This window comes from Rutilus rutilus, assembly GCF_951802725.1.
Source record: "Rutilus rutilus genome assembly, chromosome: 22".
In the NCBI taxonomy this organism is placed as follows: domain Eukaryota; kingdom Metazoa; phylum Chordata; class Actinopteri; order Cypriniformes; family Leuciscidae; genus Rutilus; species Rutilus rutilus.
Window position 1 is genome coordinate 6,324,389 of NC_140227.1, and position 19,100 is coordinate 6,343,488.

Below are 19,100 nucleotides of genomic sequence, written 5' to 3' on the forward strand. Positions count from 1 at the left end.
TGATTTCCATGTGTGAGCTGTGCTTCATACATCGTTACACTATTGACAGTGGATCCTTTTTACCTGTGAAATTTTGCTAATGTGACCACACTTAATGTGATATATTAGAACAGCCTTGTGTCAGGAGGCATCTCACTAGGTTTTGGAACAGGGATTGTTTCTCACAACTAAGAGTGTTTTCCTCCTGCAGGTGTTTGTTAACTTTGCTAAAGACCAGACAGATGATGATCAGCTGAGGGAAGTCACAGTAAACGGTGGATCCGTGGCGAATCAAACCAACAGACTTCAGCGGCCCACAGACCTCAAACTCGAGAAATGCAGCAGGTCTTCCCCACCACACTCTCCTTCAACACCCTCTACAGATCAAGGTGCTCGCTCAGAACAAACCCCTGAGCCTCCACCTACTGGTTTAAAGACCAAAAAGAATAAATCAACCAGTCCGTCAGTCTCAGGACAGCAACAGCAGATCCGGATGGAACCTGTTGGCGAGGCAGCTAATGGATCAAAACCTCCTGAAGACCAGACTCCTGCGAAAAAAGACCCATCCACGTTATTTATTGTCAGTACCAAAACACAGGAAAGCAAAGTGTGAAAAAAACAAAGACATTCAGAACCAAACAGTCATGATGCGGATCTCTGGTGATCTTTGGTGCCTTCTTCACATATAATTTTCAAAAAAATTTATTTAGTTATTTTAAAACCAATCAATTATTCAATCTATTTGACTGTCCTGATAACTCTGCAATTCCTCATTGATTGAATGTCTAGTCCTTATTCTTAAACTTGAAAATGACGCATGGCATCATTGGCAGGAATTCTTTCCCAGACCTCTTTAATGCATAAATTATGCATATTATTGTCATGATGTGAGTTGCATCTCTGTATAGTATTTGCTTTGTGCAACCCAGTATGGATATGATTTTTGCTGAATATGTTACATTATAACAGACCTCTTTTTTTCTACATGTATGTAAAGGTCCAATGTTCAGTGTATGGTATCAAACTCATACTGCCTTCATGTTCTCAATATATTTATTTATTTGCAGATTTTTTTTGTTTTTTTTGTTTTTTTTTTGTACTGTTTTAGATTTATTTATCTTTTTTCTGTGATGCACTTCTGTGATGCAATAGCCTAAAACAATTCTAATATTGTAGTCTAGATTATCACTGTATCTCTTCACTGCAAAGATTGTCATAATGCTTGATATGTAGCTTTTTTATGTAGTATTTATTGTATGTACATACCAGAGATATTATGTATGAAATTGTTATGTTTGCAATCTTATGTGTATGACGCTGGATAAAAAGCTAAAATGTTAAAATGCTGGGATATTTATATGCAAATATATAAATCTGGTTATACTGAAGTTTGGTGTGCCCTAACTTTCCACTGTTTTATAAACAAAAAAAAAAAAAAAATATATATATATATATATATAGGGTGAAAAAATGGATTTGTGTCCTTTTTATATTCACTTAACACAGTAACTCTTTTCAAGGTTGCATATATATATATATATATATATAGCTAGTGTATCTTTTTGTCATAAACCATAAACCAATCTGGCAGTAGAAGATTGAAGAATGCTTTCTGTCACACTAAGTGACTTTGTCTTGTTTCTTAAAAGCTACACGTCAGGGGAAATTATGTTTATGGGGGATATTTTTAGGCTTGCTTTTATGGATGATTACTGTCTGGCACTGGAAATGGGGATGAAAGTGGCTCTGGTAAATGACAGCTGTCTTTTACTGTAGTCACTCAACAGTTTCCTCCACCAACACCATCATCATGGTCTCTGACCATATCTCACTTTTTATACTGTGGAGACTTTACAACTTACTGTTAAAGCAAAATTTATTATTTTTAATCTTTGTTGAAAAAAACAACATGAAAATATGATTTATCTAAATCTGAATAATAAATAATTTTTGTACAGATATTTAGTACTCATTGATTGTTTAGACTATTGCTAAATATTCGTTTTATATCAAATTGTCAGAATTAATCAAATCATTTCTAGTCAGATCTTGATATAAAGTTATATAGGCCTAATACCTTGGCAGTACCGTAACATGTCATACAATAGCTACATATATTAGTATAAATTGATTATTCTTTTATAATTATGCATGCAGCATTTCGACCTCGTTGAAACATTATATTCAGTACTATTTGTACTTAACTCGTCACACTTCATGTCTATTAAAAACTTCAACTGAACATGGTTACCAATCACATCTATGATACACACTTTTCCTTAAACGGCCATATAAATGTTAACCTAAAGTTATATATTATATTATATTATATTATATTATATTATATTATATTATATTATATTATATTATATTATATTATATTATATTATATTATATTATATTATATTATATTATAGTAAAGCTTTATGAGGATATTTATTGGCTGAAAAATGTTGGCATGGCTGCAGGGTTTCCCAAGCCCCGCCCAATCTCTCTATCACTAGCTTTTAGCCATCGCGGCTAACGCCAGCTGTTCTGGACCTTTTCTCCTTATAAAATTCTTTGTTTGTGTCTCTGTCGTGTTTATTTGTGAGAAGACTCTGAGATGGTTGTGTTAAATAGCAATAACAATGAGGAACAGGATGTAATGTAAGTGTATTTTTTAGCTTGTAGCCGGTAGCTAATGCTCCTATTTGTCTCAGCACATACACGTCAATTGTTTTTGTTAGCCTGCCAAGCTCATTAAAAACAAATGTCAGATACGTCTCTCAAGTCTTCGTTGCATCTAATGTTTTACATGAATGAACTAATAATAAGTGATGTACTTGTTTAAAACTGTGGTAGCAATGTAATGATTGTTAATGTCAAATAAATGAATGTTGAGCTCCTCAGCTAAATGAAAGGTCATTATATACACACAAAATAAAATGTAGGGTTATAATTAAACTAAGGAAAGTAAACTAAGTTGGAAATAACCGACATTTCTGAATAAACTGCTAGAATAAAAACCGTATTTCGCATCTGATGTGATTTCGTGTCTGTATGTTATTTAGTATAAATGTATAATGTACTATTTACTGGGTTCTCTGTAAGTTATCCTGGGCAACTTCTTCACAACAAATAAAATAATAATAGTAAAATAGACAACTAAAGTTTGCATATGTTTTTGCAGAGATAAACTGTGACCTACTTCGATGGTAAAGCATCTGGCCTGTGGCTAGAGCTATAAATAAAAGCACAACAGTGAGTCTGCATAGAAGGGTCTGTAGATTCACTACAGCAGTGCAATGTGAAAAAACTACCTTAAAATCCACTAAAACACTGTGACAAATTTAAAGTAAATTTTATTCAGTAAATTCGTATAGGAGTAAATTTTGTGACTGTCATGTTTGTGACTATGGAGTAAACCCTTTGTGAGAATAGTTTATTTGTCTTTCAGCCTAAATGAGCGACGCTGCTCATCTCTACCCAACTCTCCTGCAAAACGAGTTTCTCCAGCCAAAAAGAAGCAGTTCTTTATTAACCAGGCCATCCGGAACTCTGACCTCACTCCCAGAGCCAAGGGCAGGAAGAGTCTGCAACGACAGGAAAACAGTGAGTCTTGCTGTGATGTTGGAATTCTTCATTATTTATGTTTATTTTATTTACTTTTTTATTTATTATATACTGCACAGGAAATGTTTAAAAAAGTGAAAATTCTGTCATCATTTACTCACCCTAATGTCATTTCAAATACACCTTGTTTCTGTGGAACACATTAGAAGTTTTGCAGAATGATCACGCTGCTCTTTTCCTTTATAGTGTAAAAATACAAAAGTCTGATGGTTTATGACTGTAACATGGCACTCATAGTTCAAACATTTTTAGATTAAGGTGTGGTCACATTAGTGATATTTCAATGTATGAAGCACTGTCAAACCAAGTCTGTCTGTTGGTCAGTGATGCGAATTTGCTTTGAACTGAAAATTCACCCTCACACGAAACTCCACAGTGCATGGATTCCTATTGAACGGACTGAAATTTGCCTGTGAAATTTAGCTAAGCAACGCTAACTGTAACTGCACTTTAACTGTAGCTAAATCAGTAGAGCAGCTCCAAATGCATGGGTTCGATTCCCAGGGAATGCATGAACTGATAAACACTCACCAGCCACTTTATTAGGTACACCTTGCTAGTACCGGGTTGGACCCCCTTTTGCCTTTAGAACTGCCTTAGTTCTTCCTTAGGTGCTGGAAACATTCCTCAGGGATTTTGGTCCATATTGACCATATTCCACCACATCCCAAAGGTGCTCTATTGGATTGAGATCTGGTGACTGTGGAGGCCATTTGAGTAAAGTGTGACATCATTGTCATGATCAAGAAAACAGTTTGAAATTATTTGAGCTTTGTGAAATGGCACGTTATTTGCTTTGATTTGCAAGCAGGGATCACAGAATCAATACTCATGTTAATGTGCACAAAAGTTTTTTTTAACTAAATCATGAACACACAAGTCTAAACATACACGTACACGCAATCATGCATATATGGGTATAATAGAAAATGAAAGTGAATTAAACTATGAAATTAATCTATGGGAACGTATCCACACATAACAGTCAGTTCCACCTAAACAGAGCCATCAGTCTTCAGCTTATACTAAATTTATAATCTCTTATAATTTATTTACTTAAATGTACGATATTCTTGCAATGCCTTAGCCGTTGAACGAGCGTCCAGAAGCAGTCTCAGGAAAATGTCTTGATGGTTCAGTAGTTCGATGGTGGTGAAGTTGCAATCAAATTCTTTCAGGTTGAATAACGAGATGAACTTGCCGTGTTAGTCTGACTCGGTTATGGTCGAGAAAGTTACAGTTGGGCTGATTGTACCTTGAGTCACCTCCGGCTGGGCACCGGGGGGAAGGTCCCGTGGTCAGACTGGATGTCTCCAATTCACACGAACAGCAACCAGAAGAAGAAAGAAGAGAGGGAGGGTCACTACGACAGTGCCCCTTAACATCTGAGGAGGTCACACCTCTCGAGTTTGGCTTGTTTGTAAGCTGACTCATTTGCATGATCAGAGTGAACTGGCAGTTTGTGTCCCTTTATGCTCTGATTAATATAACAAGTATACGGTGCACGCTATAAGGAGGTGATATACACCAATGTGTGTGGCATTAAAACAACGATTATTTTGATTGGAATCATGATACTAGGGGTGTCGGGATATATCGGAATTGACGATAACCGTGTTAATTAGGGATGTCACAATATACCGGCAATATAATGGCGATAAACATTATTAGGTGTTTTATTATTTTTTACATCCCTGTAGTCCAAAAGTGTGCTCATTTGGATAAAAACTATACTTCAAATATCTTTAGAGAGCAGTCAAATATTTTCTATTTTTACACAAAATAGGACGATGTGAGCATTATTGAGCGCTAAACTCACATTTAATTTATTTTTCATTCATACACGACGCCGGAGGGCGCCCTCACGCAGAAAGTCCACAAGCGAGACTCACGAGTAATGAGTTCCAGGAAATCCCTATGGACAAAGACATCCAGCGATCACTGTAGCTGAATAAAACGCAGATAGATTTTGACTGATTAAACATGGAGAATTAACACACCATTGGTTTATCTGTGTTCTTAAAGCCATCCCAGGTATTTTCATAATAATAATGTATATTTATAATGCAATGACAATTGACAGAGATCTGGAGATCTGATCTCACCATCATCGAGTCCATCTGGGAATACAAAAAACTAAGACAGACTAAATCCAGAAGAACTGTGGCAATGTCTCCAAGCGACCAACCTGCGAAGCTACAATACTGTGAAAGGTTTTTGGCGAATTCACTAGAGGCAGCAGCAACAGTTTTAACATTCATGTCAAACTCCATCCGCTTTAAAGCAAACTGATGGTCCAATTCACGCTTTCTTAACTCTAATTTTGCCGTTTCTAAGTCTATTTGTTTTTCTTTCAATGCCAATTCTTTTAATCGAACGGCCATCGCACTAACAGAAGAATCAGCACCCTCTTCTACACTTCTACTTTCTAAAGGCACTTCTAAAACACAAAATTCAGTAAGCCTACCTTTCAGAACATTACGCAGAGTTTCTTTTAACGTCGTCTTATGCCTAGAAGCTATTTCGACATCATAAGAATCTGCAATTTGCAATAACTGCTCTTTCGTATATGACAAAAGAAGTTCTTCAGATGGAAATGACCGAAAAGCATCCACCACAGAAGCCATTTCTGAGAGAAAAAAAGTAGAGAAAATGGAGAGAAAAAAGTTTAGTCATGATTTTGTAATATTTTGCAAACTCTGCTTCTGCGTAGCTCGTTTTCTGGACAATCTTTTGGAACGGGACGAATGCTCTAAAGAGGATGGTGAAGGGCATGAAACAGCCTCGCCCACCATCTTCACTGAAGCCTGCTCTAATGGAAACTATGTGGAGGTAAAGCATGTTTCTTTAACTGCTCTCAGTTAAGGGATATTTTGAATTCTTTAAATCTTTCTCTCATGTCTCTCAGTACTGGAGTGATTTTATGAATCGTTCTGGGGAGGAGCAAGAGCGACTCTTGGCTCTGCTGGAGGAGGAGGCTCAGAGGACCCACTCTAAGAGCCATAAAGACCAAAGAGAGGGTCTGACATAATTTAATCACACAAACTCACTTTGCATCCAATAAAAGAGAGGGTTGCACATCAGTTTATTATACCACACACATCTTAAGACTTGTTTATGCTTGACGTATTCACTTTAGTGTAGAGCACTACTTTGCACGCCAGGGAGGCATTTGTACTTCACATGCTCTCTGTTGCCCTTAGCCCCCTTAATCTATGGCTCTAAACTGCACTCAAGCATTTAAGTTTTGTACAGTTTGCATTTTAGAGACTTAAGATCAGGGCCGTGCACAGACATTTTGGGGAGCAGGTGCTCAAGCTAAAAAAAAAACAGTAACTCTCATCATTAGCCTCTCATAATTAGCCTACTATAACAATTACATTAAAAAGTTAATTACATACTAAAAACATATGATATTTTACACATTAAATGATATTTTTCTGTATATGATACTTTTATATGAAACTGAAACTGCCAGTAGGAGGCAGCAAGTCTTAATAAGTGAGTCAAAGAATAATTTTAATTTATTTGTAAATTTAGTTTATTTGTAAATTAAAATTAATTTGGTCAAACTGGCTGATCCATTCATGAACAAAACACCTCTCTGTATGTTTTTAGGAGATGCAACTGTTCTCCTTTGTTCAGAACTATTTTTGTTCGTGAAATAGAGAACAAACAGTCAAAATGGACAATACTGTGTTTAAAATTAATTAAAATTGTTGTAATTAAATGAATCTTACGTTTGCAAAGGTGCTGATATACGGGAAAACATCACTTTTGTTCGCATGATACTTCTCGCGTGATACCCCCCCCACTCTACCCTAAACTCAGGCACTGGTTGAGCCAGAAGTCGGGACGTGTCGGAACATTCAAACAAACAGAGCAATCTTACGATAGTGCCACAGTATTTGCACTCTGTATAGGTGAACTTATGCATGATTTACTTATGGGTGTCTCTGCCGTTAATCTAGGGATTTGAAGTATTCCAACATGAAAAATTACACTCTTAATCTTTATTAATTCAGTGATTGACATATTTGTGAAGATCATTCTCCTATCCTTTGTGCAGTAAATCCTGCTATCAGGGCTCAGGAATGTTTCCAGAGGATTGATCGAAGGCTGCGTGCGACACTGAGACGCAAACAGATTCCCATGGTGACGCTCTTTGTTAATTACTTGATCTTTGTCTTTTGACTTTTAAACAAGTATTCCCCCTATATCCCTTTCTCTTGTCCTGTCATTCCCTTTTTTCTGTCTGATATCTGTTCATCCATTTTGTTTTGTTTAAGGGAGTGTTGGAGGGTCTGGAGTCTGATTTGCTGGGATTCTTCATGGCACATCCACACTCAATTTACATTACCAAACTCAGCAGCAGGTGCACAAATTACCACAGTTAATGCATCTCTTACCTCCACAGACTAATTCAGACCACCACTAACTATTAAACATGCATGTTTCTTGAGACATCAAAAGCAGTAATGTTAATATATCAGTAGAATACCATGTTTTGATTCAGATGTGTCTGTGTTTCTTCAGTTATGAGCGACTGCTCCTTCATGCCATCTGCCAGTACATGGATCTGACCTCTGCTAGTGAGTGAACTTTATTACTTCATTCAGACGTTGGCAATTTATGGCTATTTTCTTATGAGACTGGTGTGAATTCTAGTTTCTTAAGGTCAAACACTTTCACAAATTCATTTTATATACAGTCAAGTGAAAAAGAAAGGACACCATTTTGAATTCTATGGTTTTACGGCTCTTCTTATAACGTTGTTTCAGTTCATTGAGGTTTGCAGGCATTTTTTTATGCACAGCTCTCTGGAGGTCCCACCACAGCATTTCAATCGGGTTGAGGTCTGGACTTTGACTGGGGCACTGCAACACTTTGATTCTTTTCTTTTTCAGCCATTCTGTTTTAGATTTCCCGGTGTACTTGTGATCATTGTCCTGTAGCATGACCCAATTTCGGCCAAGCTTTAGCTGTCGGACAGATGGCCTCACGTCTGACTCTAGAATACTTTGGGATAGCAAGTTCATGGTCGACTCAAAGACTGCAATATGCCCAGGTCCGGTGGCTGCAAAACAACCCCAAATCATCACCCTTCCACCACCGTGCTTGACCATTGTTATGAGGTGTTTGTGTTTGGTTTTCGTCAAATGTGGCACTGTGCATTATGGCCAAACATCTCATCTGTCCAGAGGACATTGTTCCAGCGGTCTTGTGGTTTGTTCAGATGCAACTTTCCAAACCTAAGCCGTGCTGCCATGTTCTTTTTTAGAAAGAAGAGGCTTTCTCCTGGCAACCCTTCCAAACATGCCATACTTTTCCAGTCTTTTTATAATTGTACTGTCATGAACTTTAACATTTAACATGTTAACTGAGGCCTGTACAGAGGTGTAGTTCTTGTTTTTTTTTTTTTGCAGTTTTTCTCAGCATTGCATGGTCTGACCTTAGGTGAATTTGCTGGGAAATCTACTCCTGGGAAGATTGACAACTGTTTTGAAGGTTTCGACTTAATAATAATAATAATAATAATCTTCCTACCTGTAGACTTCAAATTGTTTGGAAATGGCCGTATAACCCTTCTCATATTGATGGCAGCAACAATTGCTTTTCTAAGATCATTGCTGATGTCTTTCCTCCTTGGCATTGTGTTAACACACACCTGAATGCTCCAAACCAGCAAACTGCCAAAACTTCTGCTTTTATAGAGTTGATCACACTTGCTAATGATCAATTCATCAAAGACATTTGATTGGCAGCACCTGACTACTACTTACCCTCTTAATTCCTATGAAAGCAGTAAGGGTGTAGGCTACTTAGTTGTACCTTTTATTATATCCCGTAAAAACCATAGAATTCAAAAGAGTGTTCTTTCTCTTTCACATGACTGTGTGTATATAAGGCCGGACTTACCATTGGGCTTGACTGGGCTGCACCCCACGGGCTCCGTCTTGTAGGGGGCCCCGCTTTGCCTGTTTATGTTTGTTTGATTTGTATGGTTATATGCCATTCAGAAATTATTAGCCCCATTTCCACTGTCGAGCCAGTACGCGCGAGGGCTATAAACGGGCCAGCCGGGGCTATCTTAGAGGCCATAATCAAACCGCATAAACTGGTATTTATAATTATTTCACATAGACGAAGGAACTCAAAAATCTGAAAAAAAGATCCGCACACAAATATAGGCCAAATAGCTCACAGGATTTTATTGTCCAGAGGCCACAAATAAAGTGAAAAAGTAAAAAATATTGCAAGGTGTGCAAAACGTTCTCGGGTTCAACCCTTCATCAGTGCCATGTGTTACCAAGCATACACCTGCGGTAATTTACAAACTTATTACCGTAATCCATGTAACATACCGGAATCTGGTATTATCCCATATAAAAATATTTACATCAATAGTCTACATAATTATACATATCACAACAATCCAGATTGTTCTATTTCTGATCCAGATTCAAAACTTTTTTTAAAAATTTTTTAATCTGACCGTAAATATTCTCACTCCCATTATTGAATACCACAAAAGATTATAATCATCATCCCTACATGTCACACGATTAGACATTGAAATGCATAATGAAACAAAATTTATAGAAAACAATTGAGAGTATATTCCTCATTCATGGCCAAAGGATATAGATATTTTAGGTAAAAAATCCATTTACATTCCCTATGCAAAAGTCTCCGCTTCAAATTACCACCCCTAAACGACTGTTACATATTCTATAACTACAAAATCTTATTCCGAGATCGAATGGGACATCTCATTAAAATGACGTGAAACTGGAGATTTTTGGTCTTTCCTTCTGATAGTGCTCATATGTTCAATGATACTTGTCTTAATTTGTCTATTTGTCTTGCCTACCTATTGTTTGTCACATGAACAAGGTAAATCACATTGGTAGAAGTGCATGTAACAAATTGTTTAATCTTATATGTACGGTTCGTTATGCTACTACGAAAGGAAAAACACTTTCTACGGATGTGTCTACATGCCACGCACTTAAGACAGGGAAAGAAACCAGTGTCCTTGTTTATACGTCCATCAGGACTAGTTTTTATGAAGGTGTCGGATTTGACCAAATAGTCTCTGTTTCTCACTCTATAATGTGAAAAAAGAGGCGGATCCGCAAAAAGACTCTCGCCCACTGGATCACACTTTAGTATACAGTGAGGAAAATAAGTATTTGAACACCCTGCTATTTTGCAAGTTCTCCCACTTAGAAATCATGGAGGGGTCTGAAATTGTCATTCATCGTAGGTGCATGTCCACTGTGAGAGACATAATCTAAAAAAAAAAATCCAGAAATCACAATGTATGATTTTTTTACTTTATTTGTATGATACAGCTGCAAATAAGTATTTGAACACCTGAGAAAATCAATGTTAATATTTGGTACAGTAGCCTTTGTTTGCAATTACAGAGGTCAAATGTTTCCTGTAGTTTTTCACCAGGTTTGCACACACTGCAGGAGGGATTTTGGCCCACTCCTCCACACAGATCTTCTCTAGATAAGTCAGGTTTCTGGGCTGTCGCTGAGAAACACGGAGTTTGAGCTCCCTCCAAAGATTCCCTATTGGGTTTAGGTCTGGAGACTGGCTAGGCCACGCCAGAACCTTGATATGCTTCTTACAGAGCCACTCCTTGGTTATCCTGGCTGTGTGCTTCGGGTCATTGTCATGTTGGAAGACCCAGCCTCGACCCATCTTCAATGCTCTAACTGAGGGAAGGAGGTTGTTCCCCAAAATCTCGCAATACATGGCCCCGGTCATCCTCTCCTTAATACAGTGCAGTCGCCCTGTCCCATGTGTAGAAAAACACCCCCAAAGCGTGATGCTACCACCCCCATGCTTCACAGTAGGGATGGTGTTCTTGGGATGGTACTCATCATTCTTCTTCCTCCAAACATGTTTAGTGGAATTATGACCAAAAAGTTCTATTTTGGTCTCATCTGACCACATGACTTTCTCCCATGACTCCTCTGGATCATCCAAATGGTCATTGGCAAACTAAAGACGGGCCTTGACATGTGCTGGTTTAAGCAGGGGAACCTTCCGTGCCATGCATGATTTCAAACCATGACGTCTTAGTGTATTACCAACAGTAACCTTGGAAACGGTGGTCCCAGCTCTTTTCAGGTCATTGACCAGCTCCTCCCGTGTAGTTCTGGGCTGATTTCTCACCTTTCTTAGGATCATTGAGACCCCACGAGGTGAGATCTTGCATGGAGCCCCAGTCCGAGGGAGATTGACAGTCATGTTTAGCTTCTTCCATTTTCTAATGATTGCTCCAACAGTGGACCTTTTTTCACCAAGCTGCTTGGCAATTTCCCCGTAGCCCTTTCCAGCCTTGTGGAGGTGTACAATTTTGTCTCTAGTGTCTTTGGACAGCTCTTTGGTCTTGGCCATGTTAGTAATTGGATTCTTACTGATTGTATGGGGTGGACAGGTGTCTTTATGCAGCTAACAACCTCAAACAGGTGCATCTAATTTAGGATAATAAATGGAGTGGAGGTGGACATTTTAAAGGCAGACTAACAGGTCTTTGAGGGTCAGAATTCTAGCTGATAGACAGGTGTTCAAATACTTATTTGCAGCTGTATCATACAAATAAATAGTTAAAAAATCATATATTGTGATTTCTGGATTTTTTTTTTTTTGATTATGTCTCTCACAGTGGACATGCACCTACGATGACAATTTCAGACCCCTCCAGGGTGTTCAAATACTTATTTTCCTCACTGTATTTTAATCACATTCTTGATCATTTGACTTTGTGCAGAATAAGTAGTGGTACAAACTACAGAATGGGACTTCTTTTGTTTGTCCGATATAGGAAGATTCTCGTACTTTCTCCAAAGCGACATCAAGCCATTTTTTCGGATAACCCCTAAGAATAAAACGCATATACATTATCACCAATTGTTGTTCAAAATCTGATTCTACGCTGCATATACGCTTCAGTCGAAGAAGTTGGGTATAGGGTAGCCCTTTTTTTAAATAAGATGGATGAGCGCTTGCTGCATGGAGAATACTATTTGTATCCGTTGGTTTGGAATATAAAGAGGTTGATAACGTACCAGATTCAAATATAACCCTAGTATCAAGGAAAACGACAGAATGGGAATCAGTTTCCACAGTGAACTTAATAGAATCCACTAAATTATTCAAATACTCAACAAATTCATCAAAAAGATGTCTTGAGCCCCTAAAGATACAAAATACATAATCCACATATCTCTTCCACATAACAATATTATCTAAAAAATGGTTATTATTCCAGATGTATCTCTCTTCTAAATATCCCATAAATAGGCAAGCATAATCCAGAGAAAATTTAGAACCCATGGCTGCACCCTGTTTTTGTAAATAGTATTTATTTTCAAAGAAGAAATATTTTTTTTTCTAAAAGTAAAGTGATAAATTCAAAAGGAGGGGATTTCTCAGTTCTTTGATTTAAGAAATGTTTCATCGCCACTAAACCTTTCCTATGAGGAAGTGTATAATGAGACCACATCCATAGTTGTGAAAAATATATTATTGGATTGTTCCACTTCTATATTAATTCCAGATAATTGCATCAATAAATCACCAGTGTCTTTTAGATATGAGGGGAGATATATTAAGACCAAAGGTCTTAAGATACAATCTACATACTGTGATATAGGTTCCAGTAAACATTCATTGGAAGCTACAATAGGGCGCCCGGGGGCTTATTCACAGATTTATGTACCTTAGGTAGAGCATAACAGGCATCACAGGAAAATCATTAGTCAGAAATGTTAACTCCGATTGATTTATGAAACCCTTTTGATGTGTTTCACGTAAAAACATATCAACCTCTATTTTAAGAGGAATGGTAGGATAACTATCCATTTTCATATAATATGTAACATCAGACAATTGAGATGTCACTTCAGAAATATAATCCAATTTATTCATCAAGACTAGACCACCACCAACAGCTGGTTTCCAAACTACATCAGATTTCCCTGATAATTCAGTTAAAGTCAGACTTTCCTTAAATCCATAATGATTGTGTGTGGGACACAATTTAATTTGTGATCAAGTGGCTACTTTAAACAGCTCCATTAAAGGCCCCCTGAAATCAAAATTTTAGTTTTTTAGCTTTTAGTATGAATATGATAGGCTTAAGGTTATGAATAAGCTGGTGTGTTCCAAACCAATGACAAAATTCGCATTTAGGAGATATAAACATTCAAATCTTACAGTCCCTCACTTCCGCTTCCGATTTTAATGATGTCACCGCGGACTTCAGCTTCTCATCACATCTTCTGTCCAATCAAATGCTCTCTAGAATGTAAAGCGTCCCGCACCCTATGCTATAAATACCACCTGGCCAAAGCGACCATCATTGACACGTCGTGGAGCAATATGGGTTTTTGCCAGGGTCGATATTGTCCACACCACTTTTTGAAAAGACTCGCGGCATGGATGTACCTAATACAAATAAATAAAACATCTCCAGTTAACTAGCAGGGCATTCATTTCGTTCGTTTGTCAAATAAGAGGCGTTCTAGCACTGAAATGTGTTGTTTTTTAAAGGGTTAGTTCACCCAAAATTACTCACCCTCATGTTGTTCCAACCCCGTAAGACTTTCGTTCATCTTCGGAACACAAATTAAGATATTTTTGATGAAATCTGAGAGCTGTCCCACTCCTTCATAGGCTTCTAGGCAATTTCATTCTTCCGGTCCAGAAAAGTTAGTAAAAACATTGTTAAAATAGTCCAAGTGACTACAGTGGCTCAACCTTAAGTTTATCAAGCGACGAGAATACTTTTTGTGTGCAAAAAAACAAAAGTAACGACTTTATTCAACTATTAATTTTGTTCTGTGTGGGCCTCAGACGTGAGTTCACGAGAGCCCCACGACGCATACGTGAGAACTGAGAAGATGATGCAGATTGGTCTCGATGTAGTGTTTAAAATGGTTCTAAAGTGTGCATTTCCTGGATGTCTGAATCATGAGAAACCAACGAGAAAAAGTAAAAGTGCCTTACCAGTTCCGCAAAATGAATGGCTTACCTTTCACACTAACTTTTCTGGAACAGCAGAATGAAATTGCCTAGAAGCCTAAGAAGGAGTGAGATAGCTCTCAGATTTCATCAAAAATATCTTAATTTGTGTTCTGAAGATGAACGGAAGTCTTACGGGGTTGGAACAACATGAGGAGGAGTAATTACTGACAGAATTTTCATTTTTGGGTGAACTAACCCTTTAAATCAAGCTGCTGAGCTTGTTGCCGCTGCTATCAGTGGCATGGATATAGTGTTCTCTTGTGGCTCGCACACAGTTCACTCGGATGTGCATTTAATACAAATGCGTCAGTCGTTGCCTTAGTGATGCAAGAGTTTACCGACGCTATGAGATGTAAATAGTGACCGCATTACGGAGGATGATCAGATATTTCTGCTAAAATTATTATTAATTTGTATTTACGTCACTCAAATAGCGCAGTTAGCCAAGCTCAAGTAAAAAATACAACTGGAACCATAACATTCGGCCCTACGGTGGAAAAGCGGCTAAAGAAATAGAACAAACTGCAGAACCACTGCGTCTCTGAGCATCGCAGTGTTTTGTTCCTCAGATGAGTAAATTATTCAATTAGGCTATAAATACAGTCATTTGCTAAGTTAAATTACTTATTTTAAACGAATCTGTTGATTTAAGGATTCAACTCACTCATTTGCCGCCACCTACTGGCGGGTGTAATTTCATAGTAGCCTATTACCGTTATTTCATTTTGTCCAACCATTTAATATCTCTACATAAAAAAAAAATTTGCTATTTAAAACAATCTCTTAATATAATTCATGCAAAATCCATCTCTGGATTTTGTTGATAGTGATTTCATTTGATTGTAGCCATACAGTGTGGTGTTTTAAGGTGTCATTGTTACACTTTAATTATACATTTCAGTACTGAGTGTTACCGTGTATTTTTAATTCAGATTTAATTTATACAGTGAATTTAAGAATCTAACATAAGAGGAGGACACAGATATGACAATACATTTTTATAATACTATCTCTGGCTTTACTTCTCAGTGTTATTTCAGGGTTTTGATCTTCTCTCAACTGAGAAAGAGCACATCCTGTATTTTATTGTATTATATAACAATTATTTAATATTACATCTAAACTTTGACTATGCTAGGCATGTTGCAAATTAATTGTTCTATGAACCTCAAGTTTTTTTTTTTTATATTTGTGTATTTTGTGCTACTCCATAATGTTGTTCTAGTTGAGGTCATTTGTAGTGTAGGTATAGGGCCCAAACATAACCTCAAGCCCAGGGGCCCCCAGACCCTTAAGTCCTGCCCTGTGTATATAAATATATATATATATATATATATATATATATATATATATATATATATATATATATATATATGCGTGTGTGTGTGTATACTAGTGGTTGAAGATTATTTAATGTTGACATTTATGTGATGAAAGTAGAGTCTACTAGTCGCTAATGACGTCATTGATGAACAAATAAGCCTGAACCTCGAGCTGAGACTCGAACGCAGGTTGCCTTGTGCACAGCTATGGTATATGACACAGCACTTCTACATAACAAATTATTTTATATCAGATCTTTTGTCTTTGGGTCATTTTTAATCAGATTGTTGCACAGTAAAGATTACATTTATATGAATGCATTAGTGTGAGAGAGAGCGACTGCGTGTAAATTGTACCTGGCAGCGTCTTTCTACTAATAGTGAAGCTGTGGGTTTGAGTTACTAAGAAATATATGCTAGAACTTTTCAGTTTCTAAACTATTTTATTGATAAATCACAGAACCGAGTTTACAATATATTTCTGTGCTGTGTGCTCGCGATCTTCACATGACATGCGCGCTATTGTCTGTGTGTGTGTGTGTGTGTGTGTGCATAATGCAGCAGCCGTTTAGAACGGCGATTGACTTACCTGTACTATAAGGTGTGTAAAACATTCATTCATGTGATCAATTTTGAGCATCCAGATGTTATTATCAAACATATCTAGTGGAGCGCTCTCAGAGTATGCATTTATTTGTCATAAACTGAAACGGACTTTAAAGATTTCTTATCCTGTTGCGCCCTCTTTAGGCCATGATCAGCGACTAGTCGACGTCAAGCTTAAAGTGTCAAGGCAGACCATTAAAGTCGACTAATATGTTCAACCCCTAGTGTGTAACTGTAAACTGTAGTTTGATTTTTAACAACCTGGGATAGCAGTTTAACACCACTGGCAATATGAAATAAATTGACCCTCAAAAATGTAGATGTTTTAATGTATTTTCACAACTAAATGTAGAAACTCAGTTTTACCAGTATCTCTTGCACATGACCTAAGGAAAAACTAAAGTGTGTGATTTTCTGCAGGCTCAGACTGTAATGGTGCTCGACAGACTGAGGTAGTGAACAAACAGGAAGAGTTCCTACCTCCTCAGTCTCTGCTCTCTGCCTACCTGGAGCAGTTTAGCTAAGCTGCTATGAATCCTGGCCACAAACAGTACCATTGCTGTTCATCCAGCCAGAACCAGCAACACTGCCCCTGACCTGGCCAACATGAACTGTGGGTGTGGCATTATGTCATAGGACCTGACCTGCAAGCCTTGCCCTTTAGGAGAGACTGCGCTAACTAGAGTGATCACTGTACTCAGTGTCACTATCTCTTTCATTTACTTTTTCTGATGTTTTGGAGCACGTATTAGTAGATGTTGTTACATGATCTGATTATTTTTCCATGTTCCAGACAGAATTATACTGTCATGGCATCTTTGTATACAAGTAGAAACATAATTGTGTATGAACTCGAGAAGAGGCAGAATATGATTGATAATTAATAATTTTTGTTATTGAAGTTCATGATCTTTACATGAAAAGCCACATATAGTCAAAAAAATCTAAAACTCAGGCTCCTACAAAATCAGCACAAATCTCATGATGGTTATGCAGTTATTGTATGTGTATACCCATTCAACATTTTATTTTTACTGCACACATACTGCACAACATTTTACAATTGACATGCATTTGATTTGGGAAGACTTGTAATTCTGCTAACTTACTTCAGCCAGTCCTGCCTGACAAGAGGTATCAGTAGTATTTTTATATACAGCATTCTATAACTTGAATTTTGAGTGAAATAGTACTTGTCTTGTTTGTTCATCTGCTGTTATCAGGTGTCACACACTTCTTTTTTTCTGTTAAAGATCTACCAACATGCACTTAACAACTATGCCTTACCTGTACGCCATATTTGTCAGTTTTGCATTTTCGTACATATTAAGCTTACATTAAGGTTGTTATGGTTTACATACAGGGGAAATATTTTGATGTTTTATACCATCAAGGGTCCTGAGACACTTGAGCAGTTCTTGCATTGGTGTTTATAACCAAAGTGTGTGTGTGTATAGTGCTGATTCTCAGGCATCAACCTTCATGAATGTTGACTTTTACATTACTTTCAGTCACCTAAAAACCAGGTGTGTTGAAACCTTTTGCCATGAAGAGTTGGCTTTTTAGAATAATATTTATAATTTTGTGCCAATATTTGAGTTTAATGCTAATTATATCATGGTGGCTGAACATGAATACACACCATAGAGCGCTTCACTGTATTTAGTTTTTGTCTGTGGCAAGTACCTGTTAAAATGATATCAAGCTTTTAACTGAGATCATATTGTATGATTATTTCATGAATCGAATGCAAATCATGTGGACTTAACCATGAAAATAAAAAAAAATGTTCTGTTTAAGCTTGGCTTCCTGTATTGACTTTGATGCAAAACATTAATTAACAAATGAGGTTTAAAGGCTTAGTGAAAGAACACCAATGTCCTGTTCAAGTTCCCATTCTGTCTCTAGTTTCACCACAAAAAAAACAAATAATTTTAATAATTTACTCACTTATGATCCAAACCTATGTGACTTAGTTTCTGAAGTGAACTTAATGAATTTAAATGTTTGGGAGAATGATTTGAAATCATTTCTATAAATTATTATTTATTTATTTATTTATTTTTTTTAAGATTTATGTTAATTTGTATTTAATAAAAATGTGGGGGGGGGATGTGAGAAATTCAGGAAGTCACAGGTTCGAATCCACACCGTCACATAAAATATTTGATTTTATCGATTGTTTCATTTCTACGTTTGATTTAGAAAGTAGTGTGTGTATTTGATTTTTATCGATTGTTTGATTTCTAAGTTAAATTTTTCTTTTTGAAGTAAACCATTTGAATTAATTATAAAATTTCATCCATAATAATAAGATTTTTGTCCAAATGCATTTAAGGTAATCATTTATTATGGAAGTAGGGGCAAAATAACCCCCTTATTACTGCATTCACACTATATTGTAATATACTATTTCATTCAGAGTGAAAAGGAACAGCTACTTGACACTGAATGCAACTGTACACTGAATTTCATTACAACACACCAGTCTTCATAGAGAAACAGATTTATTAACTATATACATATTAG

At 36.9% G+C, this 19,100-nt stretch overlaps 2 protein-coding genes across 5 annotated transcripts in view; both read left to right on the forward strand.

The window, feature by feature from the left end:
* Window positions 1-1,362, forward strand: part of abca7 (ATP-binding cassette, sub-family A (ABC1), member 7) — a 44,819-nt gene extending 43,457 nt beyond the window's left edge. For all 4 annotated transcript variants that reach the window (XM_084395538.1, XM_084395539.1, XM_084395540.1 and 1 more), the window contains one exon: window positions 191-1,362. In XM_084395538.1, the coding sequence (XP_084251664.1) occupies window positions 191-592 (402 nt within the window). In that variant the 3' untranslated portion in view covers window positions 593-1,362. The remainder of the gene's footprint in view (window positions 1-190) is intronic.
* Window positions 1,363-2,469: 1,107 nt separating this feature from the next.
* Window positions 2,470-18,370, forward strand: r3hdm4 (R3H domain containing 4). Its single transcript, XM_084394479.1, has 8 exons — window positions 2,470-2,628; window positions 3,419-3,573; window positions 6,308-6,426; window positions 6,503-6,614; window positions 7,664-7,749; window positions 7,884-7,969; window positions 8,131-8,186; window positions 16,992-18,370. Exons 1-8 carry the CDS (start codon window positions 2,585-2,587, stop codon window positions 17,093-17,095), a joined length of 762 nt encoding a protein of 253 aa, XP_084250605.1. The 5' UTR covers window positions 2,470-2,584; the 3' UTR covers window positions 17,096-18,370.
* The last annotated feature ends 730 nt before the right edge of the window (window positions 18,371-19,100 follow it).